The sequence below is a fragment of the Dermacentor silvarum genome, chromosome 7 (assembly GCF_013339745.2).
Source record: "Dermacentor silvarum isolate Dsil-2018 chromosome 7, BIME_Dsil_1.4, whole genome shotgun sequence".
NCBI lineage: Eukaryota > Metazoa > Arthropoda > Arachnida > Ixodida > Ixodidae > Dermacentor > Dermacentor silvarum.
Genome location: NC_051160.1, coordinates 129,821,198 through 129,844,962, shown reverse-complemented (window position 1 = coordinate 129,844,962; position 23,765 = coordinate 129,821,198). Strand labels below are relative to the sequence as shown.

Genomic DNA, 23,765 nt, shown 5'->3' with positions numbered 1-23,765 from the left:
AGACAAGTTCCGCCAAAATTTTTCTTCTTTCACCAGCTTAAATCCAGCTCCGAATGGCATCATTTCAGGGCTATTAAGAACATGCAGGCTAGGGGCGTGTGAATATTTTAAAATTTTGAATATTATCGAAAATTATATTTTTAATATTTATATAAAATTTGAAAAATAGATATTCGAAAACGTTTCAATATTCGGTTGGGTACGAATATTCGAATCAAATCCAATATATTGCTAGCTGTGCGGGAACAAACACGGTCCTTAGCATTTGTTTCTATCTAATCTCATAATATTGGGGCGATTTTGTGCTGAATCTTGTGATTTCGTGTAGCAAAATTTCGCCTGCAAAGCACACTTAGCCACTAAACCTCTACACATTGCGGGAAAGCCAGCCTCTTAGTAACAAGGGCCACAAGTTTGGGGACAGCGAGGGCACTTTTTTTTTTTTTCTTTTTCAGCACCACCCTCAATTCTGAGCTTATTGCTTGACAGCTTGTGTGATGAGTGACGACTAGCTCAGGGTCAAATACCTCCAAGATGTGGTATAATAAGGCACAAGCTGGTGAGGACAGCTATTTTTTTATTTATTTACCGGAATACCCACAGCGCCTTCAATAGGCATTACAGTGGGGGTTATGAATTACTAAATTTTCTAAGATAACATGAGCCAAGTACACAATGTTTTAGTATAACGGCTTACTAGTATGGTTTTATAAAATTGACAATGTAATTGCAATGTTCCATCATAACAAAATAACCCTACTTGCTAGCATGTACATATTGTTACGCGAACGAAGGATTAGGAACCGGAGACTATTTACAAAGGATAACTGCAGCACTGGCCAGTTCTGCCGATAGCTCGTGGGCAAGAAGCAGTTCGTCTTCTTCGTCGGGGCACCCGATCGCATCATCCACAAGAAACACACAATATGCATATATCATTATCCCCGGCGGCAGAAGCACCTGTCGCGGTGCGTCCAAATATCGGTGGTAACAGGAGAGTAATATGGTTTGAGGCGTGCGACATGCACAACATCAGTGGAATTTGGGGCAGATGAGGCACTGGTACTGACTGGGGCGATTTCATAAGTAACTGGAGTTACGGCCCACAGCACTCGATATGAACCTGTGTACCGAGACAGGAATTTTTCTGGCAGGCCAACGTGACGAGTCGGGGACCACAGGAGTACCAGAGAGCCAGGTGAAAAGTGGACATCGCTGTGTTGACGATCATACAAACGCCGTTGGTTCTCTTGGAAGGTCAGAAGGCGAGCACGGGCAATTTCGCGTGCTTGGGCTGCCCTGGTGATGGCGTCGAGTGCATATTTGCTGGTCTCTGCTGTGGCGGATGGAACGTTCATACAGGCTGAGCCAGTCCTCAACGTCGACATTATCTTGGCCGGAGAATATGACAGGATCGCGGGGACTGGTAACCGTGATGTACGTTGTTGTCGGGGTCGCAGGAGTAGAAGCAGACGAGGTGTCGTCACCGGGAGCCATGGTGGAAAGTAGGACGGTGCGGCGGAGCTCCATGGCGAGGACGGGGCACGGCACTCTCCACCAAAATGTTACGTGAACGAAGGATTAGAAACTGGAGACTATTTATAAAGTACATTTACAAAGGATCTTCCTAGTGAACATTTCCAGTGCCCTTTCCCCAGCCTTATTCCTTCATTTATGCTTATGCTCCTCGCTTTTGGGGGGAAATTGAGCGCCAAGAAAAGCACTTGTCACCTTGACAAATCCCCTGGTCGAAACGTTGGCTCTAGGCTGAGGGTCCCCTTGCTCACACACTGTTGACACTGGGTGTCAAATACATTACCCTGAAGATTTTTTACTTACATAAATGTATCTTCATTTAAAGTAAGTTTCTCAAATCAGCCTCCTCAATTTTTAGGCGTACACCTGTATGCCAGTGCTGGCTAGCACCGAAGCTGAACTTATGCGCAGAAATATTGCCAAACCTCAATGTAGAGAACATAGATATAATGAAGTATCGAATTTATATAATGAAGGAAAACAGGAAATATAAAATTAACGAATTTTTCTGCCCAATATCAGCGCACATGCTTGTACGACTATCAGATATGACGAAGGTAGAATTATTGTCAGACGCACAATGTTTGATTGTTGTAGTACAAAGCAGACAACTGCCACTAATAGAACACTCATCTACACGTATGGGCACACATCTACCAAACACAGCGCAAGCCAAGATTGCAGGAGGTACTGACCCTTGTGAAAGGCTGTGCCATCTGTCGCAGGAAGCGCTTGACGACCTGCAACGCCTCCTCTGTGCTCAGGTTGCAGAGAGAATCCTGCAGGTGCTCCTGTATCCAGCGAGGCAGCTTGCTACGCTTGTCCCACCGTGAGAAACGCTGCGTCAACGTTGGCACAGCCAAGGTGTCAGTTCATACAGCACAGACTTCGCTAAACATTTACGGCATCTTCAACCACAATCACCGCTTCAAAATGGTGTAACGGTGTGTAAGGAATCGCACAGAGAAAGAGAGCACAAGCCATTGAGGGTACGAAGGCCTTTTTCATCCATATGAGTTGGCATGCCCTTAGGTGCATCTAGTAAGTACTGTTAATTTAAGGCAGTTTTCCTACTTATTGCGACCAGCAATGTTTCTGGTAGTACAGAATAAGCTACCCTTCCTTCCAGCAGATAACAGTATGCAATATGATATTTCTGTATGTTTTCCATATTAGCTGCAGAAAAAAGATACAGAATTGACGTAAAGTTAAATCTTTCCACCGTGAACAATGCCAATAAATAAACAACATATGCAGTTTGTGCTTCTTGGATGCATCATTGTGGATCTACACCTGCATTCCCTGGCATCTACAGTCAAGTATGTTCATATCGAAGTATGAAAGTGTCTGAGTTCTCCCCAATAAAGAATGACTGCTAAAAATACATTTGACACAAAACCAGGCTTGCTACAGCAGAAAATTGTGTTTGCCTTAGTCATGACAGATGACGCCATCATTTTAATGAATCAAAATCAAGATCTCTTCAGTGACACCACCACTGTTCATGTGCGCTTTCAATTTACTCTAGACAAAACAGGCGAGTGATGCCCGCAAAGAGGGTAGTAATTACGGGTGTGCAAATACAGTAGAACCTCGTTCATACGTTTCAGAAGAAAATGCGAGAAAAGACGTACTAACCAAAAAAATGTGCGATCGGAAGTGACGAAAAAATTGACAGACTCAACTGTAGCTGACATCGCATTGTGCGAATCGTTGCAGCACGAGACGCCGACACGAGCCGAACTGGTGGGGTTCAAGTGCTCCCGAAAAGCACGTTGTCGTTTTTTACGGCTTCAGCAAGCTTACGTTTGTACTCCTAAAATTAGGCCTGGGTCAGCAGCTTCAAGCGGGGCCTTTGGTGGGAAGTTTTGATGTAGCCACTCAATGCGAATCGTTACGGCACAAGACACGGACATGTCTCGATCTGGTATGGCCTAAGCTACCCAAGACGCATGCTGTCATTTTCCTTTTTGCGCAGTGTTTTGAGACTGCAACTGGAAAGATAAATGAAATCTAGCTGGTGGACAACACCGAAATACGATGCCTACTATGCTGCCAGAGTGATACATGACGCTCCATTCACGCTGCATGGAGCAGGAAAAGGCGGCGTGTTTGGGTTATCGCCCATTAAAAGTGTGCAGTATACTTACAACAGCCCATGCACTGTGAAACAGATAAGTGAAGATGCTTATCGTAATAAAGTTGGCGGCGATAGCTGTGGATGCGGTGTGCAACGACCCACGGGAAATTTGCTGGTACCAGAATAAGAAACTTAGTGCACACAACCGTCATCACGTAAGACGGGCAGGCGAGTACAGTCAACGTCCGATTTTTCGGACTCCCTTGAGGCCGCAAAAACGTCCGAGAAAATGAATGCATGCCTTTTACCGCCCCTAAGGGCTCAAATCGCCACAGGCACACCCGAAATGGCTCTAAAGGCCTGCCAGTACACATATTAGGCGTATCGGTGCTGGTATTGTGACAGGAGACGGCGGGTGCATGCGTGTATAATTAAAGGAAGCATGCTGTGTCCCGTGACAACTGCCCCTTCCTACTGTTGGTATGCTCCACTGCAATACTTTGCGCACACTTTACTGCGTAACAATTCTGTATTGAGGCGGAGCTGACTTTCGGGAACCGGCATTCTGCAATGCGCCGTGCTTTCTGAGCTTCGAAGCCATTAGCAAGGACTATAAAGGTGGAGTCGGCACCATTGCTAAAAGCGGTGCATTGTTTGAAAAACACGGCACCGAACAGCAAGAAGCTTGGTAGCGAACGTTGCAGTGGCTATAGTGGGGTACAACTTTAGAAGGCAGCGGCATTTGCCCCTCATAGGTGGATGCACGAGCCTCCACCAAAGAGCGCGCACTCTAGACTGACTTCATGAGCCGGATGGCCAGTGACCCCACTGACGGAGAACCAGTGGTGCCATGGCTGCTGATTTATCAGTACATCTACTGATATTTAAAATTTTCTGCTGATTCAGTGATAAGACGATTGAATCGACTAATTTTTGTCTTTTCTACGGAAATGAAAGCAAAACTGCTACTTTCCCCGTACCGAGTTCATTTTAATGCAGTGCTACCTGGATAACAAACCAAAAAAGTCAGCTTGGCTCAAAAATGAGCGCATTGTTGTGTTTCCAGATTCTCAAACCTGATGCTATTGATGTCTTATGAGCAAAGACTGGGGCAAGAGTCAGACTGATCAATCGGTGGAACTGAGTGTACTACCGTAACTCGCAATTATAAAACGACAACCAATTACTCTTTTTCTGTGGCGCTATTAGCGCAATAGCGCCTTACCTGTGCTAAAAGGAAACAGGAACTCATACTTACTTACTTGTTCTGAATAGTGCAGTCAGATTGTCAGTTTCTGCTCGTGTGCTGCACATGCCACATGGACAGGGCACGTCACTCATTGCGTCACATCAATTCATGCATTAACTGAACAACTTCAGCGTGCACGTTTCATTTAGCTCAACAGAACTCACCAACACTAAAGCTTTCAGGCATTAACTACCATCTGACGCTACTGAATACGCCATCGCGAGGTCTTGAATGTTTTTAAATCCATGCTTGATTATGGCCTTCGGGAACCCCAAGTTTCTCAACATTATCACCAAAAATTGCGAGGTCATTGTTGCGCAATTTCTCAGAAGCTACAATACTACAATAGAGTACTAATATAAGTGCTGAATCGTGGGTTCAGAAACCGAGGGCCAGAATTGAAATAAAAAATCTACTGATTTTCACGAATTTTTCTAGAGAAAATCTACTAGTATTTTTTTATGTGTCGTGGCAACACAGCGGAGAACATGGCAGCCCGTGCTCGTTGTTCTCCGAACTGTGGGGTTAGAAACTGGGGTTGAGTCACATCTGCGGGACTATTTCTTTAGTCGCGGAGGCAACCGGCTGTTGTGCTTCGGTCATCTGGCCAGGGCCTTTCCTGCCTTAAGTTGTACCCAACTACAGAAAAACCTCGTTAATTCAAATTTCACGGGACCGAAAAAAATGTCCAAATTAACCAAATGTCGAATTATCCAGGGTATCCAGAAAACAATAAGCAAATACTTACTCCGTCAACATGCTTTTATTTAGTGAATGAATGAGCAAATACTGCACTTATTTTGCACAAAAGCAGTGCGGAAGCTGCAATTCTCGTCATCACGTGAGTCATTGGCTCTTGCAGTGGCAATCGAGGCCTTGCAACTTCATTCACAGCTCGGCTGTGGCGTGTGAATTCATTTGCGACACCCTTTGCACTACCACACGCACATCCCGATTATGTTGTCGCCAGTGAGCTGATCGCCAAAAGATAGTCCGTCCATCGCGATGTAGCCGGTGCTCTTCATTCTCGTCAGCTTTGCATTGAGTCAAAATAAAACGACTGTCAACAGCAACCACTGCGGAGGAAACCGCGGCCGCTATCAACGTGATTACGAACGGAGACATTGCGGTGCTGAAGGCACGCGGCCGACACACGCACCTAGTCAGAACGAAACTATCATTCGCTGCAACATCTGCGGACGAAACCACAGTCGCTCTCGATGCTATTATGGATGGCGACTACGCAGTTTTTCTAGGCACGCGGGCGATGCGCGTACCAAGTAAAAACGCATCTACTGTTTGCTGTAACCGCTGCAGAAGAAACCGCGATCGCTATGACGCGATCATGGATGGCGACTATGCAATTATGAAATCCTGCGGCCAACGTGGTGTTATGCGAGGAAGTAAACGCGAGAATAAAAAGTACAGAGACACGAAGCGTTCTGGCGTTGTATTCACATATGATTACCTCTGATGACTATGGCGATGCGGACCATACGGACTCCGCCGCTTTGTTTCGGTTGGACGCTAGCGCCGTTTTTACTCTCTTGCGTCACACATTTGCGGTGTTCCTCGCTCGCCAAACTCCGATAGTTGTGTCCGGATTAACCGATGTGTGGCCAAATACGTCCGAGTTAACGAGAGTTTGATTGCACTGAATAATGCATACACCAGCCGGGACTAGAGGACGAGTTCGAGTTGTCCGCTTTTCCGAATTAACGAGGGTCGAATAAACGTGGTTTTACTAGGCCTTGGTTGCCGCGGTGGTGGTTGCGGCTGCAAGGGTATTTGCGTGCGAGAGCACAGGTTCAAGGCGGCGAGATAGTTGGAGGTGGCTTCGATTAATGCCGCTTCGAACCTGCGGACACGGCAAAAAGTCTGGAAAATCGAGCGGCGAAGGGTCTTTGCACCCGAAATTTCTGACGTTCTTATACATTGACTCTATGGGGTGCATCGCAGTGCCGCAAAGTCGTCCCAATTATCAGGCATGTCCGAAAAATCGGGTGTACGGAAAATCAGTCTTTGGCTGAATTGCGGAGAAGCTGCTGAGGCAGGCGGCGGTTACTATTCTCGATCACGCGCGCTTCACGCCTTTTCTTGTTTAAATACGATGCAGTGGCTGGAAAACGTACAGCTTAGACCGCTTATAACGCAACTGCTCATAGTGCACAACTGGCTACAACTCGGCCTTTTCCGACTCCCGTTTACTCTCCCATAGAACTCCATGTATACACATACTCGCTTACAGTGCAGCCTTGCAAGGCAAAATACCGGTTATAATGCGGCTTCCGCAGGAAAATCCCATCGCCAAGCGCGGTAACAAGCATGCTTCTCAATGAGGTGCGCCCGCCGATGGGACAGGACAGCAACAAGGGCAATGTGGAGGAGGAGCATGAGACGCAAAATTAATGAACAAACAAACGAAAAAAAAAGAAACACAAAAGGCAGCAGCACGATGCGGGAGAGCAGTGATTGCCTAGGTGACGGAGGAGCCTTTGCTCGAGTGCTTATCAGCGGTGCACTTTGCACTGAACGCGGCCTTGACTGCTGTCGATTTAAGCAGTGTTTAGCAAATTTAGTTTGGAGCTACTCTTAGGCTTTATGTGCACTTGTGAGCTTTCGCCGTTCGTACCAGTGAGCGCACATACAAACTTCGTAGGCATTCGTAGTAGTTGCCACGGCTGATCGCCCCAAAAACCAAACTCCGCTTCGTATGCTTTGCTGTCAGTTCAGCCCGTGGGCGTGATCGCATGCGTAGTCTCTGTGTAATCGTCTACGGGTAGGAACACATCAAGGGCAAGTTACCTGCGACGGCATGCCACCTCGACGCCACCACTGGTTAGGCCTAACCAGTGCACCTCAAAGGCGATTGAAGTTGTGGTTGGTTGCTGACTTTTTTCCCGCGAGGCAGTGATTTTTAAACGTGCTCCGAAGTTTCGCGATTGTCAAAGGTGAACGAAAAAATGACCGCCCGCTATCGATGGTTTGAACGCCGCTTCCGAGACCTTCTGCGCCGCTCACGGACACACTGCGCCATCGGACGTGAAAGAGGAGAAACTATATTTTTGTTTTCTAAGCAGTTCGCTTTTTTTCCTGCCAGGTGGTGATATTTAAACACGTTTCAAAGTTTCGCGATCGTCAAAGCAAAACGCAAAGATGTCCGGCTCCAAAAACGGCATGCGCACTTCGGGAGATTGCAGATATCGCGATTCTACTGCCTCTGCAGCTGATCTTATCGATACATCGAATAGCAGCGAGTCGGAGGACACTGACTTTTCATCGGACTTCAAGTCTGAAAGTGATGACGATGGAAACCAGCCCGGAACATCGGCGGCCGCAGACCGGCACGCCCAACTGTAGTGCTTGCAGTTTAATTTTTGTAGCGGAATTACCTGTTCAATGAAAAATTTAGATTTTTTCGAAGATAGTGCCTAATAGGCGGCAATACATTTTTTACATCTCATAATTTTCGTAACATTTCTGTCTTAGTAGATACAAGCACGTCTTTACAAATTTTGTTCAATTATCTTTTTATGACATACAACTCGTTAATAACGCTTTTATGCGTGAAAAGTGCATTCATTTTGCTTTCTTATTATGCAGTTCATTAAATATTGCGTGCAGTAGTTCCTTCAGAAAGAAAATCTGCCATAGCATACAAAAAACACCTATTTTCCCCATGGTAGGGAGAGTTAAGAGCCCTATGCAACCTGTCAAGCCTACCCCATCACTTCCTTCGTTCCTGTTCAGTTCTATGTTGCACTGTTACACAAGATGAGGCTAAACCAACTTGCCTGTTAAACCTTCATCAACAGTTCTGTTAAACCTTCATCCTTAGCACAGTCCAGTTGCAATACCTAGTGATTAAATTATACCTAAAAATAAATCCCCTCTAGACATGCAGACCAGCAGCTGTCTTGTAAACAGCTTTTAGGACACACGAATTGTGCGACAGAGTTCCACACATTCTATGCATACACCTGAAATACTTTTCCCAAGACTGTGACAACACACGAGAAGATGAGTATGTTTCACGGCTACTCTTCCTCTGCTGCAGTCATCTGTTTACGCTTTGTTCAACTACGCATTAAGTGCAGATACTAGTTGCATAATAGTGGTTGCCGACCTTGTCAGCAAAGATCATGATGCCGTAGTCAGTCTTCCCACGAAGCGCTCGGCCCACACACTGCGCAGCGTGCCGCATGGCATCGAAGGTGAGAAAGTCGTTCTCCCGGATCTGGAATTGGTCCCGCAGAAACTCCAGCCGGGCCTAGCAAAGAAAAAGTGGTGAGGCGTCATTACACTCTTCACCATCAAGGCCAGTGTATTGCCACAGCTGTAAGATGGCTCAAGTCCAAGCATTCTCCAATCACACCAACAACCATGCCCCATCTTCCACACTTTCAAGTTTCCTTAATTTATCTCTCCGTCTGAGTGCTAGTAGCCCAAGGACTATCATGCATTATGCTTGTAACAAGCAAAATGACGGCCAGTGAGCATGATACTAAACTTATGACTCCATTACAGTTAAAACTTGATCTAACGAAACCCGATTTCATGACCTTCCCAATCTAACGAAGAAATTTCCATTCACCAGCAGGTACCCATAGGGTTCAATACTGTCACCAACCCAAATAACAAAACTAATGGCTGTTATGCTTATAACAAGCAAAATGACGGCCAGTGAGCATGATCGTAAAATTATGACTCCATTAGAGTTAAAACTTGATCTAAGAAACACGATTTTAGGAACTTCTCTATCTAACGAAGAAATTTCCATTCACCAGCAAGTACCAATAGGGTTCACTGGTGTCACCAACCCAAATTATTGAAAATAATGGCCACAAACCCGATTTAACGAAGTTTTTCCAGAAACAAATGAGTTTAAAAAGCAGTTATTTCTTTCTAATTTTCCCACAGATGGGTTTCTTTTCGAGCATGCGCTCTAATGCTATGGCGTTAAAACATCTACGTGCCCTAGTCAGTCATTGCACCCATGTCTTTGCATATCGGCAGCCTGTCATAGCTTCATGTGACTGTCTACCTGGCCTGCATCCCACGTTGCACAAGTAATTCGGGCCCCCCTCGCGGACTTTTCACATGCGCAGGCATGGTTTGTGGCAAATACAATGCCAGGGTAGCTTTTGGGTGTTGCTACGTTACAATTTGAGATTTTGAAGGACTGAAAAATCCCTTTCTTGATTTTACGAACTTCCCGATTTAACGAAATAATTCGAGCGTGGTCATCACTTCGTTAAATCTAGTTTCAATTGTATTCATGTGACTTTCGTTGATGTATGCTTACCAACAAGGTTTGACCCACTATAGCTTCTCTAGGAGTTTGTGTATTTCTTTTTTTGACTGCTGAAACACAGAAATCCCACTTGAACAAAGTTCTCAATGTATATAACATGATCTTCAGCTAAAGATGTTTCTCTATTTGCGAGATTTAACTGTGTCTTACATCTAGCTGTGGCACCACTGGCTTTAAAAGGATTTCGTACACACATACCCGAAGAATCCTGCTCTGCGTGTAGACAAAAGGGATGCCGAACATGAGCACTGCCCTGCCAAGGTGGTGGTCTGCAAAAGAGAGCAAGTTCTCAGATACACCTCAGTGAGGTCCAACAAGGGGCGGAAACCAACCAGTCAAGAGCGCTCACCAAAGTCAACACCTTCGGACACCTTGCCTCGAGCTACAGAAAGGAGCACAGCCCCTCTTCCATTCTCGCAGGCCTGCACCAAAGCAGAAGATTTCAGGCTCAGCGCTGCAAACACTGCTGCTCACTTGCAACATTCTCCAACTATGAAGGTCCAACTTCAAGGGTGGAGCTTCTTCTACACATGCCTTACCTTGCTAAGTAGTTGAGCTGTTCAGCGTTGCATGGCTCATTAAAGTCAGTGCTCGTTACAACAGACCGCAATAATCCAGTGGGAAACATCCATTATACAGTTAAACATCAATATAGTGACTTTGATGCAAATAAGTAGTTGCTGCTGGATTTTTCTTACATGGAAGGGGCCATGCAAAATTTTCCAAATTATTGGGCAATTGTAAAAATCAAATTTGAATAAGAAAAAAAATTCATTTCGTTGAATTTGAGAATCAGCAACAAAAGATATGGTTTCATGCCATGTTGACAATGTCTTCACATCGACAGTATGAAGCAAAGCCAGCCGTGCTTTCATGTTGACTCCACCCCGGCGGCTGATAGTGGCAGTGATAGTGCGATTGCGGGTAACTGATACAGTCAACGTCCAATTTTTCAGACTCCCTAGGGGCCGCAAAAAACATCCGAAAAAACGGGCAGTCCGGAAAAATCGAGTGCATGCCTTTTAATGCCCCCAAGGGCTCAAATCACCACAGGAAGGTCTAAAATAGCTCTGAAGGTTTGCCAGTACGCTTATTAGGCATATTGGTGCTCATAATGTGAAAGCAAGTGGCGGGTGCACACATGTATAAGGAATACATACCATGTCCCATGACAATTGCCCCTTCCAACTCTTAATATGCTTCACAATACTTCGCGTATGCTTCACTGCGTAACATTGCTGTAGTGAGGCGAAGCTAACTTTTGGAAACCGACATTATGCAACGCGCCGTGCTTTCTGAGCTTCCAAGACAATGGTGAGAATTACAAAGGCGGAGTCAGCTATTGATAACAGCAGCGAATTGTTTCAATGAAAGAACACGGCACCGAACAGAAAGAAGCTTGGTAGCGAACGTCGAAGTAGCTAGGCCTAGCGTTGCCACTGCGGTGGCTACGGCTGCGAGCGAATCTGCGTGCGAGAGCGCCGGTTCGAAGAGGCGAGATAACAAAAATGCCTGCGGTGGTGGCTACTATTAATGCCGTTTCGGACTTGCGGCGATGGCAAAAAGTCCGGAAAATCAGACGGTGAAGGTTTGTTGCGTCCGAAATTTCAGACGTTTTATACCTTGACTCTGGCGTACGTGGCGGTGCTGCGAAGGCATCCAAATTATTGAGCATGTCCGAAAAATCAGGCATCCAGAAAATCACTCGTTGACTGTATTCAACTTGAGAAAGACATAGAAATGGGCACGTCATCCAATGCATAGAGCAGGTAGCCTGTTGTCTATGAAGAGCAACAGAATGCGTGCCAACAGAATGAAAATGCAGTTTACAGAAACAACGGACTAGGTCTTGCAGTGGACACGGAAGGCTGATGATGATGTGACGACGATAAATGCAACACCACACTTAATCGAGAGAGGAATCCCTGCGACTGAGAAAATAGAAAGAAAAGCAAGCAGGACCCTTGTGAAACTGTGAGATGAGGCATACCAGCAACGGCGTGAGTAGAGGGGTTTTCACGCGCAGATAGAAAGTGGAGGGCATCAGTGCCAAAACTGCCAGAAAAATAAAGAAGGGAAATATCGCATCATAGGCAATTGCTCCCACTTGGCATTCTATGCGAGCTTAACTTAAAAATCAGGCAAGTTTGCACTCCGTCGCGCAAAGCTTAGGCACAGCGAAGCTTACTGGCTGCTACTGCTAGGTATGAACTTGGTTGCTGCTAGGTCTTAACTTGGTTTAACTTAAATACGCATGTAGGAAGGTATTCTTGAGCAATCACTTTCGGGGGTACCTTCCCTTTCGCATGACTAGCGCTGGACGCGTGGGCACCTATGAGCGACGGCGCGCCTGGCATGCCACAAATGCAGGCAGGATAACCAAGCTTGGTACAGTGCCAAGAACGCTGCTGCTTGCGGACACCGAACGCGTTGGCGACATTTTGCGTGACTAGCGCTGGACGCGTCGGCACCTACGAGCGACAGTGTTCCTGGCATGCCACAAACGCAGGCAGGTTGGCACCAAGGTTGGCACAGTGCCAAGAACGCTGCTGCTTGCCGACGCCGAACGCGTTGGAGGCTAGCCGCTCGATATCAATCAGCCAGCTTCACTGTGTCTTGAGCTTTGCGCTGCCTAGTGCAAGCTTCCGCCTTTTTTTTCTTTTTTTTTCTCCTGGCTCAGCGCGCCACGGAGGGAAGAGAAGCAGGGGTCGGGAAGGCAGGGAGCTGGCGAGGAGTCTCCTCCTCCTTTGGGTTGCCATGGCTACCACGGCTACGCACCACAAATTACGGCTGGCTTAAACAGCTTTGCTGTTAAAAAATTCAAGTGACTGGACAGCCAATAGTCATCAGGCACATAACACCACAAACAAACACATACACGTTAAGTACCTTGACATAGTTTGCCAGTGCAAGCGCCGTCTCAGCTGAATCAGGCGTCTCGAGGAAAAGCAGCTTGCGGCGCTGCAGCTGGTCGAGGACACCCTGCTCGTACCAGGCGGCCACCACCGACTCGAGGTACACGTACGAGGTGAAGAAGCACACCATGCCGTCCGGCACACACGACGCCAGCTCCACCAGCAGAGCCCCATAGTTGCGCACCACCGACACCTCATCGCGTGTCTCGAAGCGCGAGCTCAAGGCCACCTGGTCGCTGCCCTTGCTCACAATCTGCGTAGTCATTGAATGGCACTTGAGTGAAGCGTACTGTGCCATCATCCACATCCTGTGGGAAAAGCACTGCGCTTATTACCATTATGAAAGGCGTTGCCGAGAGATTTCCTTGAGCAGGAGAGCCCAGGATGTTCACAGGTGCTCTCACAAAAAAAAAAGGGGGCAGCTTTGCCCAAAGGGTGAGGCACTGTCAACAATAGCAAGGTTTATAGTCGCACTTAAGACTATTTCGTTTGGGACCTCTACTGTGGGATTCAGCCACAAGGATGTTTGCTCCACAGTCCAGGAATTTCTTATGGAGTCCCACCGAATGCCCTGTTAAATTTCTATGTTTTCCTTTTTAATGCGATCAGCATTCTTAGGTTGCTTCATGCACTTTTTGAGGGTTGTCCGAGGATGTTTTCCCGCCAACTTGGGTACACTGGACATGTGGCACTGGGTATGTCCAGCTGTTCAGTGAAACTCTTTGATGCCAACTTCGAGCACTGGGTATGTGCCACTTTGTCTGTACGGCTCTTCAATGAACCTGACGTCGATTTGGGCCGTTGGGTATCTGCAACTAGGTGTGTGCCGCCCTTCAATGAATCTCTTTGAGGCCAACTTGGGTAGCTGAGCGTGGGTCACTGCGTAAGTGGCGCACTTCAATGGCATCGGTTAACCCCGTTTCACGCCAACTTGTGTTACTGGCTATGTGCCAGTGCCAGTGAACCACTTTTAGCTTAACTTGGGCCACCGAGTATGTGAAACTAGGTATGTGCTACAAGGTATGTGCCACCCTTCAGTGACCGCCTTTTATGCCGACTTCTGTCCCTAGCTATGAGTAACTAGGTATGTGTCTTTGTTCAATGAACCTCTTTGATGCAAACTTGGATCACTGGATATGGGCCATTTGGGTATGTGCCACTCTTCAGTGACAAAAATTTTTTTTAAAATCATTTGAATTACTCCGGTCCTGGGTGGAGTCAAGTGTGTGCCATATATACCGTATTTTCTCAAATCTAACGCGCACTTTTTTTCCGATGAAACTGGTCCGAAAATCGCATGTGCGTTACAATCGAGAACGACCCTAAACCTGCGTTACCATATCGCCATCGGCATTCCAAATGGCCGCCTCATACGCGCTTCGAGCCTAGCTGCCGTAGCTTTCTCCATGTGCTGTAGTACGTGTGCTTAGGCATTAATCTACCCTCTGTCTTCCCGTTTTCTGCATTTGCTCTATCAGCACGAAGTGCAGAGTTCATTGTGATGCTGCATTTAAAAGAAAAGTGATCATGTGAGCGGATACGGAGAGAAATTGGGCCATGTCACGGGAGTTCGGAGAATCCGAAACCTGCATGCGGGACTGGCGCAAACAAAAGAGGATTTTCGCCAGCAAAGCAATGCGGAAGGGTTTCAGGGGCCCGAAGCAAGACGTATTCTGCGACGATCCACTTCGCCGATACGATCGCCTCGGCCCTATCTTGGAAGCGATCCGAGACGGGGAGTCCGCATGCATTGTGTTTTTGCCGCTTACCGTTCGCGTTGAAGCGAGAACTGTGCTAGCACAAAGGTCAATTCGCTCGCCGTTGCTGCCGCTCTTCGTCACTCCAGTGTTTAGACAGCGAGTTTCCGCTATTTCCGCGGTCATCGAGCGAGATGTGTTCATGTTTGCTTGTGCGCACCTGACACGATGCTTGTTAATTTAGTTAGTTAGCAAATGCTTATAAGTCTATACGGCTGATAAAAGTACTATCCTTACTTCGTATAGCTGTCTACTAATTTGCTATCGCAATCGATGCTTTGCCTTTAGGGCGAAACTGCAACATTTTTCTTTTTAATTCATCGCAACTTTAGTTCATTGGGAGTAAATGTTTTTTTTTTTTTGATAATGAGAGAAAGCTTTATTTCTGTATGAAAGCATGAGGTGCACGGTAGTGTAAAGTTATTTTTTCTGTCTTTTGGTCACGGAAAACGGGTGCGCTTTACAATCGAGGGCGCGTTAGAATCGAGTAAATACAGTATTCAGGCAATCTTGTTTGAATATATATTCACACGTGCTTCATGCGGGGACTTCACTGCTTCAGCACTAGCTGGCTCAGCATGTCTGGTGGCGAGTGTGAGAGAGCAGCCCGAATGCGTACACGCCTCATACGTGACGCATTTCGGCGGCTGCAATATGGTGTGTCGATGCATGGCTTCAATGATAATCACACTAACATCAACATTCATCGCGAGATGGGTGCTGCTGGATCTTTTTTTTGTGTGTGTGTGTTATTAATGATCATCGAATGTTCCAACTGCTTTCATTTCAACATGTAATTTCACCTTTAACAGCCCTTACTCTATAGCAGTCCTGAATGTTTATTTGTGTTTAGAAATTTAATTAATCCACCCATTTCTTGGGCAATCCTCAATAGTCGGTATGAGCCACGACTTAGGTGGGCAACAACAACGATGGAGTCGAAGCATGGAAGGCTACAGGGTACTGCAGCACCACCGTAATCGTAACACCAGTCACAAGCACAGCAAAAATGGCGTCAATTCGAACCAGCACCTCTTCCAACTAGATGCCTGAAATGTCGCTTGCTTTCCCATAAAAGCCATCCTGCCGTGTGTTGTGAGGAGGCGCTGCACGCTCGCCACCAACCTGCCCAGAGTGGCGTGACCACCGCGCGGGCAGCGGTAGCCATGGCCTCCGAGATTGCGGGCGCTGGCAGGCCATCCATCTGAGTGGCTTTTTACACGCGGTACCCGCAAGAGGCGCCGGCCACTGGCACCAAACTGGCACGAAAGGAGGAGAGAACAGGAGAGGAAACAACAGCACACTCATGGCTCATGCTCCAGGCATTAGTTGAAGGAGGTGTTGATTCGAACAAAAAACAAGTTTTGACTTCGGTCGACTTCTCTATTAATTGGATTGAGATTTAACGGCAAAAATTGCCAACGTATTGCTAAAAACTGCAGGATTTAGAATACTTCCTTAAAAATAGTAAATTTTTGCCATTATTCGAATGTAACACCAGGGTCCAGTAAAAGCAACAAAAATAACGAAAAAGCTTGCGTTACAATCGAGTAAATACGGTACAGCCAGTAACAGCCAGAAATTAATTTCTTTTTCTATTTTGCACAGCAAATGATTGTATGCTCACCAGAGGGCATATGCTTGGTCGTGCCAAGGTTATGCTGAGTGAAGCGGAGACGACGGGCCGAAAGTCAAGAATCTTTGGGTACATCTCCACAGGGGACAGCGTCTGCAAGACAATGAAATTTCAGCCTGTTGCCATACCTTTAAAGTGAATATACGGTAGCAGCTACTGCAGCAATCTGTCAGTAATTTCCATGATTAACATCCCTGATCAGGCGTGCAATTAGTGCCACTCTGAGCAAGTGTTGTTCCGAGGCTGGAACGTTGGAAAAAACAATGTTGAAAGCATTGACAGTGTCACTGCCCACAGCAACAACAATGCCACAAAGTTTTTTACTGTGAAGATCAAGGGCAGTTGCAGACATTCTCTCTTTATTACTGTGCTCCACGCAAAGCCCTGTCTGCCACAGCACCATACAAACCGCACCCTCCAGTCCGACTCCCCACCATCTCGTGCAGCAACCTCACTACACGCGAAGTCCACTGGTGCTGCCACTCCCTCCTCACATTACACAGTATCTCACACAATTCACAGCGCCCGATATATCAGCACAACTTGGCTGGACAACAACAACGATGGAGTCGAAGCGTGGAAGGCTGCAGGGTACTGCAGCAGCGTAATTGTAACACCAGTCACAAGCACAGCAAAAATGGCACAGCAAATGTACAGAAAAAAATGTTCAGACGACGCGTGCTACTCTGGCGCCATCTCATAGCCGTCGTCACCACACTGTACGCTTTGCGCGGTACTATGCTTTTCTTCTCACGCTTTCGCCATACCCTCCTCCTCCGCTTTCCACCTCATTTTTCTGCTGCGCCCTCCTCTTGCATTTTTCCTCGCGCTCTTTTCGCTCTCGCTGCTTTTTCCATCCCCCACTGTACTCCGCATTCGCTCTTTTATCCGCTGCACTCGTTCGCTCGGTTACAAGGACGACACCGATGCTGACGCTCGCTGCAGGAACGGGCTACCTAAGAGCTGTGCTCTACCATATATTGCGCAAATCTTGTACGTGACACTGCATCGTTTCGCTTGTGACATCCCTTGTAGAATTCATGGCCACCGAGGTGGATAATCCCTTCTAAACCAGTCACGGAGGCTGAAAGGTGAGAAGCCTTTTGGAGAGCAGCTCGTGAAGGATGCAGGTTTACTGTGCATGCCAAGCATGCTTACTTCCAAATTAGTACAATATCTGTAACTCTTTCCGTACTGCGCCCAAGGGGCATCGTTAGCCCGCTATCGATGGTTTGAAATGATGCTTTCGAGACCTCCTGCGCCGCTCACGGACACACTGCACTGTCCGACATGAAGGAACTATATTTTTGTTTTCTAAGCAGTTTGCATTTTTCCCACATGGCGGTGAATTTTAAATACGCTCCAAAGTTTCGCGACTGTCAAAGCAGAATGTAAAAATGTCCGGCTCCGGAAGCGGCGCGCACGCTTCGGGAGATAGCAAATCTCACAATTCCGCTGCCTCTGCAGCTGATCTTATCGATGCATCGAGCAGCAGCGAGTCGGAGGAGAAAGATTTTTCGTCGGACTATGAGTCTGAAAGCGACGACGATGCAAACAAGCCCCGAACATCAGCAAGCATAGCCGGGCGCGCACAAATGTAGTACTTGCAGTTAAATTTTTTAGTGCAATACCTGTTCAATGAAAAATTTTGATTTTTTTTGGAGCTAATGCCTATTACACGACAATACATTTTTTATATATCATAATTTTCGTTACATATTTTTCTTAGTAGATACAAGCGTGTCTTTACAAACATTGTTTAATTTTATCCTACAATATTTATTTTGCCAATTTATATCTTTTTTTATGACATATATCTCGTCAATAAAACTTTTATGCGTGAAAAGTGCATTCGTTCTGCTTTTTGTTAATGTATTACATAATATATTGAGTGCAGTAGTTCCTCCAGAAAAAAAATCTGCTGTATGTAACCTACAAAAAACACTTATTTTCCCCATGCAGGGTTCGTACAGGTTTCCAAGGCACAAACAAGGATATTCCAGGACTTTCCAGGACCTGTCACAGGTTTTTCAAGGACTCAAAGTGGCATCCAAAGTAGGATTTTGTTACATTTACCAAAAATGACGTTTTATTGCACTTACAAAAAATAAATGTATATCACAATTATAATAAAATGTCTAGCCTTGATAACTTATCAAGATCACAACCCAAAATAAATACTTACAACAGCAGCTGAGATTTCTTCAATATAGACTGGGTAAAGTCCACCAAAAATATTCAAACCATTCAGCATAGGGTTATTGTACTAAAATAAAAAAAAATAAATGTATATCCCAATGATGTTAATAATGTCTAGCCTTGATCACTTTGCAAGTTCTCAACAATACCGAAAAAAAAAGTTCACAAAACATAATGAATGCTCCCAACAGCCACTCTGACTTCTCCAGTATTAACTGGGCAAGTTTACCGAACATTTCCAAACCATTCAGTGTAGTCTTGCTACACATCCATTATACAGTAGAACCCCGCTGTTACATTCCCGGGTGCTGCGTTTTCCCAGCTGTTACGTCGTTTTCAGCCGATCCCGGCATAGCTCCCATAGGACCCAATGCATTGGTAACTCCGCTGTTGCGTCGCAACTCTGGGACCGTTCACGCATCGTGCGTTGCGAACTGCTGGCCCGAGCGGCCATGTTGACTTTTCATGTCGCTTGGCTTGGTGGCTTGACTGACGATGGGATTGGACGCCCAAAGTGCCCGGGGCGACACCTATGACGTATTTTGGTTTTCTACCAGTGAAAGCATGGCCTTTGAGATCCGTATTTGCTATCTAAGAATGGTGTCTATGACGCGATCAGGCGCTAAAATTGGTTTTGGCGCATAGATTTTCCGTATAAACATCAAAACTGAGAGAGCTAGGCCAGTTGGTGTGGTTCCATCTTACGAAAACATTAGCGTAAAAAAGACGTGGACGAGCAAGAAACGACAAACAGCGCCCGTGTTCATTGTTTCTTGCTCGTCCACGTCTTTTTCATGCTAGTTTACCGTAGTAAGTCCAAGGGCGATAACGCTGTCACCGCGCACCGTATGCTGTATGTGCAACCAGGCAAGAGCAAGATGGCGGTCTCTACTGTGAAAGATTGCTGCTGTCACAAAAGAAGGTGTTCAGAGCCGAAGGAATCGTTCAAGCCTGCTTCCTTTACACGTCCTCCCCCCACTTTACAGAATGGTTCACACTGTGCTGTTTTTCACAAAGGTACAGTGGGAATAGAAAAAGATCAGCGCAAGTGACTTTCATTACGCAGCACTGACATGCAAAAATAGGCAACTACTGAAAATGAGGGACTGTTCCTGTTTGCAGCATGGGCAGGTTGGCAGTTATCTACAACAGTGTTCCAGCAAATCATTAATCTGTATCACAATTTTTTCATCTCATGTTCATATGGCGGCCATCCATCAGATAAAAAAATAATTAATCGAACAAACTTATAAAGATCCCAGATATAACAATCTATCAAACACATTTCAGCGCATTTACGATTTTTCAACCCTGCCTTTTGAAACTGCTTCCAGATACAACGAACGTTCTTTAAATCGCTGTACTGTTACAAAGAACACTTCGAATCTGGTCAAGGTAAAAAGAGGGCGCATGCGAAGTAACAAAGCATGGAAGCACAACCAAACTCGGCGCACGGAAGCGCACGCCCCATTCCAGTCTAACCGCGACAATGATACCGCCTTTGAGATGAGCGAGCGAGTGACTGCCGCGTGCGGAAAGCAACTCGCTTTCAAGGCATGCCTCCAGGGAGGAGGCGTACAGCATAAACAGTGAAGCACGGGGTGTGCACTGGCGCGCGCACTGTTGTGATATCGAGTGCCACGGTGACAGCACTGTCATTTTTGCACAATTGTCCATCTAGCAGTCCTGCGGCACGACATGCGTTGCGCCTATTTCAATGATTTGGAACAAACATCTATGTCCTTGCATCAGGGGAACAACGAGCACTCAAGCGTTCCTGTCATCGCTGTCGATATTCGTGCGGCCTGAGTTGGCGAGAACGCTGTACCACACGCTCCCGCCATGCAATGTTGCAAAGGATCGGCGGTTACTACGCTGTTATCAGGAGATCACGGTTCAGCGGCTTTTCGTTTACGGATTGCGAATTGCTGATAACGGTTCGCAATGATGAATATCATTCTACTTTTCGAAGATCAAATTTTTTCTACAACATAACATTTTTTACAACATAATTTTATGGCTCTTGTCTGGCTGACGCGCAGTTGTAATGCGGAGACCATGATGTGGTTAGATGCAGAATGATAGCAGGCAGCAGTAGCTTCCGAAGCTTATGCTTCCGGCCAACTAGAACACTTTGCTCGCTTGTGCAGAACGCAATCATGCCCCGCTTGTAGTAAACTATATCACAAGCTCTTGCATAAAAAATGGCGGCTGCACTTACAGTTTCGAAAATTACAAGTGACCAGAACCGGGCGCCATTTTCAAAGAGCTATATATATGATGCCACGTTTCGTTCTTTAGATGGACTTTTCTACGAAAATTTGCGGCTAGGAGCGGGAATGCACCGAGAACAAAAATGACACTGGAAATCTGGTTTTCTGACCAATGTGCTGATGAATTGCAACTGCTGATGCCAGCTTCAGTGCAGTTAGTTCTCCAGGGTACTTAGGGCGAGTCCATATATAACGAACTACTAATATAACGGCCACTTCTCGTGGATTTATTGACTTTGTTATACATGGGTTTGACTGTATTTCAAAGCTGCAACTGTCTTCAAATGTGACGCAGAAAAATGGCCTGGTACTCTTGCTATCAGACTGGCATCAGCAGCAGTGCTGCACAACGCAATTTCACCGCTCCAACGCCAGGTTACTCCTACTAATCTTGTTACATGTAAACTTGTTACTGTCGTCATTTGTACAGATGCAGATCAGTTGACTTGCTCTGTTCTGTGTTCACAGCTGGACATATAACCACCGCATACAGCCAAATAACGCTGAACTTTCCAGCACCACTTTGCCAAAACTCACCCCCGACGTGATGATGACCGACTGAAAACGGTTGAAGACTGGCTTGATGGACAGCGATGCGTCCATGCAGGACAGGTTTATCACAGGGTTGGGCACACCGGGACTCCGCTCGTCGTACGGCTCGACAATCACCGTAAAGCCTGCACCACCAAAGCAATGGTCTTAGCCACTATTGCACACAGCATACTCCAGGGGTAGACACGTGCACTGGCAATTTCTCTTTGTTAGAGCACAGCCACATTAACATGTCACACAACTGTCAAGTCTTCTCTGGCTGAAGAGCCTGGAAAGATCTGTGGGTGTTGGGACGGTGAATGTGCTGCAGAATTGCAGCACAAGCGACTTCAGTGAAATTTTGCACCTCGTAAAAAATCTGTCAGGCGACCAGAGTGCCAAAGTGAAACTTTTTGGCGCTGAAACGATTTTTGTTGAGGTCTCCTGCAGATTTCCGTGCCAATTAAAATTACGTCATCACCTGACGTGGCAATACGTGACCTGCCTAGGCCAGCATGCACCAGGGTGAACGGGTAGCGAATTGTAACCCGTTTGCCCACTTCGCTGGAAATAAATGATGTTGCAAAAAAAACATACTAATCGGGAAAACGTTCGACCCAGGTCCCTCAAAAATTTGGTAGACTCAGCTGTAGTTGACGTCTACATAATGCGAAGCGTTGCGTGAATCGTTGATGCACAAACACTCGCTGATGCAGGTCAAGCCCAAGTGGCTCAAAACGTGCGTTGTCATGCGACCTGGCTTCTGTTCATCTGAATACAAGTGCGGGAGCGTCAGGCTGCACCGAGATGTGGGAACACGCACCCTTAGTGTAAGTGCTGACGAGGCTGGCGAAGTGGCAGAGGCGCACCAGGGGGCTGAAGTTGGTGGGGTCGGGCACTTCGAGGGTTCGCAGCAGAGACCGCAAGCGCTCCGCTGAAAACTTCAGGGGCTTGCGCTCCAGGCACACCTGGGGTCACAAGAGCGCCAAGTTCAAGCAAGTCGGCGATCCCTGTCATCGTAAGACTTAGTGCAAAATAGAGGCAGTCAGTTAAGCGCACACGTGCAGTCGGCATCAAAGGCTTACGGACCACATGATCACAGAAAATGTAGGATTTCTGAGAAGTTTGCGACCGTATCCAGTCGAACCATAAAACACTATGTTGCTTGCGTGTACTAGTACAGCCTGCAAAATCCAAAAGTAAAACCTTGTTAATTCGGATTTCACAGGACTGAAAAGAAGTGTCGGAATGTCGAACCATCAAGGTTATCAAGAAAACAAAAATTTGCCGCGTATCTGCGTGCTTGGCTGCAAATGTCGTCGAAAGACGATAGTCTTCTGCCGGCCATACTACATGAGTGCTGGTCTGATCCGCGGCCACCCGTGATGCTGTTCTCGTACCATTTCCGTCCTGGCATGAAGGTTTGTTTGAACAGATTTCATTTTACCGCATTATTTCATCAAGCGGGCATTTATGTTTTGCCCTGCCTCAGACAGCGCTTCCTTTATGTTGAATCGGCCGCATCTGGCTGGCATTGATAAAATTGAGGAGGCGCTGCGTGAGACATGGACGCCATCTGGCAATACATCGGGAAACATGAGCTTGTGCAGAGGGTTTCCTTTCTCCATGGCAGAGGGCGCTCGTCGGCGCGCAGTCGGGGAACGTCGTTCGTCGGCGTGCATAGCATGGAATTTTCAGCGCAGCTTAAGAAACTAGGGTCTTTAGAGTTACGTATCTATGTATTTTCTATTAAAGGAACACACCTCCTAATACTTACCTAGTGATGTTGCGCCTCAGATATGCGTAATATTTACTTTGTGATCGATAACGTTCACAAGTATGAACAGCCGTACCAGTTTAAGTAGTGTGGGCGGTAAGCAAGTGGTCCAACTTTGGCCGGGTGGCTGAATCGGGTGACAGACAGACAGACAGACCAAATTTTCAGCGTTTAAGTTCCCCAAGAAAGACTATCGTCTTTAATAAACAAATGCTTAATAAATCAACACGCCTTTCTATTTACTGATGGAATCAGTAAATCCAGTTTCTATGTTGCACAATAGCAGTGCAGAAGCTGCAATTCTCATCATCTCGTGACTGATTGGCACTTGCAGCGGTGAAGGCCTCGCAACTTCCGGCCGCGGTACAAGACGATGCAAAGCGGTCTACATCCAAGACACGCTTTTACTACTGCACCATTCTTTTGCCAGTGAGCTGTTTGGCAACAGCCTCACAGTGTAGCCGGCAGGTTGGATGCCAGTTTGCGCGCGACGGTAAG

At 46.5% G+C, this 23,765-nt stretch overlaps 1 protein-coding gene across 2 annotated transcripts in view; it reads right to left on the bottom strand.

Annotated features, from left to right (window-relative positions):
* Nucleotides 1-23,765, bottom strand: part of LOC119458437 (general transcription and DNA repair factor IIH helicase subunit XPD-like) — a 185,702-nt gene that overhangs the window by 5,057 nt on the left and 156,880 nt on the right. For both annotated transcript variants that reach the window (XM_049671203.1, XM_037720274.2), the window contains exons 14-21: nucleotides 22,314-22,458; nucleotides 21,497-21,636; nucleotides 16,479-16,580; nucleotides 13,069-13,347; nucleotides 10,529-10,601; nucleotides 10,378-10,448; nucleotides 8,992-9,135; nucleotides 2,232-2,375 (exon numbers count right to left, since the gene is read on the bottom strand). In XM_049671203.1, the coding sequence (XP_049527160.1) occupies nucleotides 2,232-2,375; nucleotides 8,992-9,135; nucleotides 10,378-10,448; nucleotides 10,529-10,601; nucleotides 13,069-13,347; nucleotides 16,479-16,580; nucleotides 21,497-21,636; nucleotides 22,314-22,458 (1,098 nt within the window). The remainder of the gene's footprint in view (nucleotides 1-2,231; nucleotides 2,376-8,991; nucleotides 9,136-10,377; nucleotides 10,449-10,528; nucleotides 10,602-13,068; nucleotides 13,348-16,478; nucleotides 16,581-21,496; nucleotides 21,637-22,313; nucleotides 22,459-23,765) is intronic.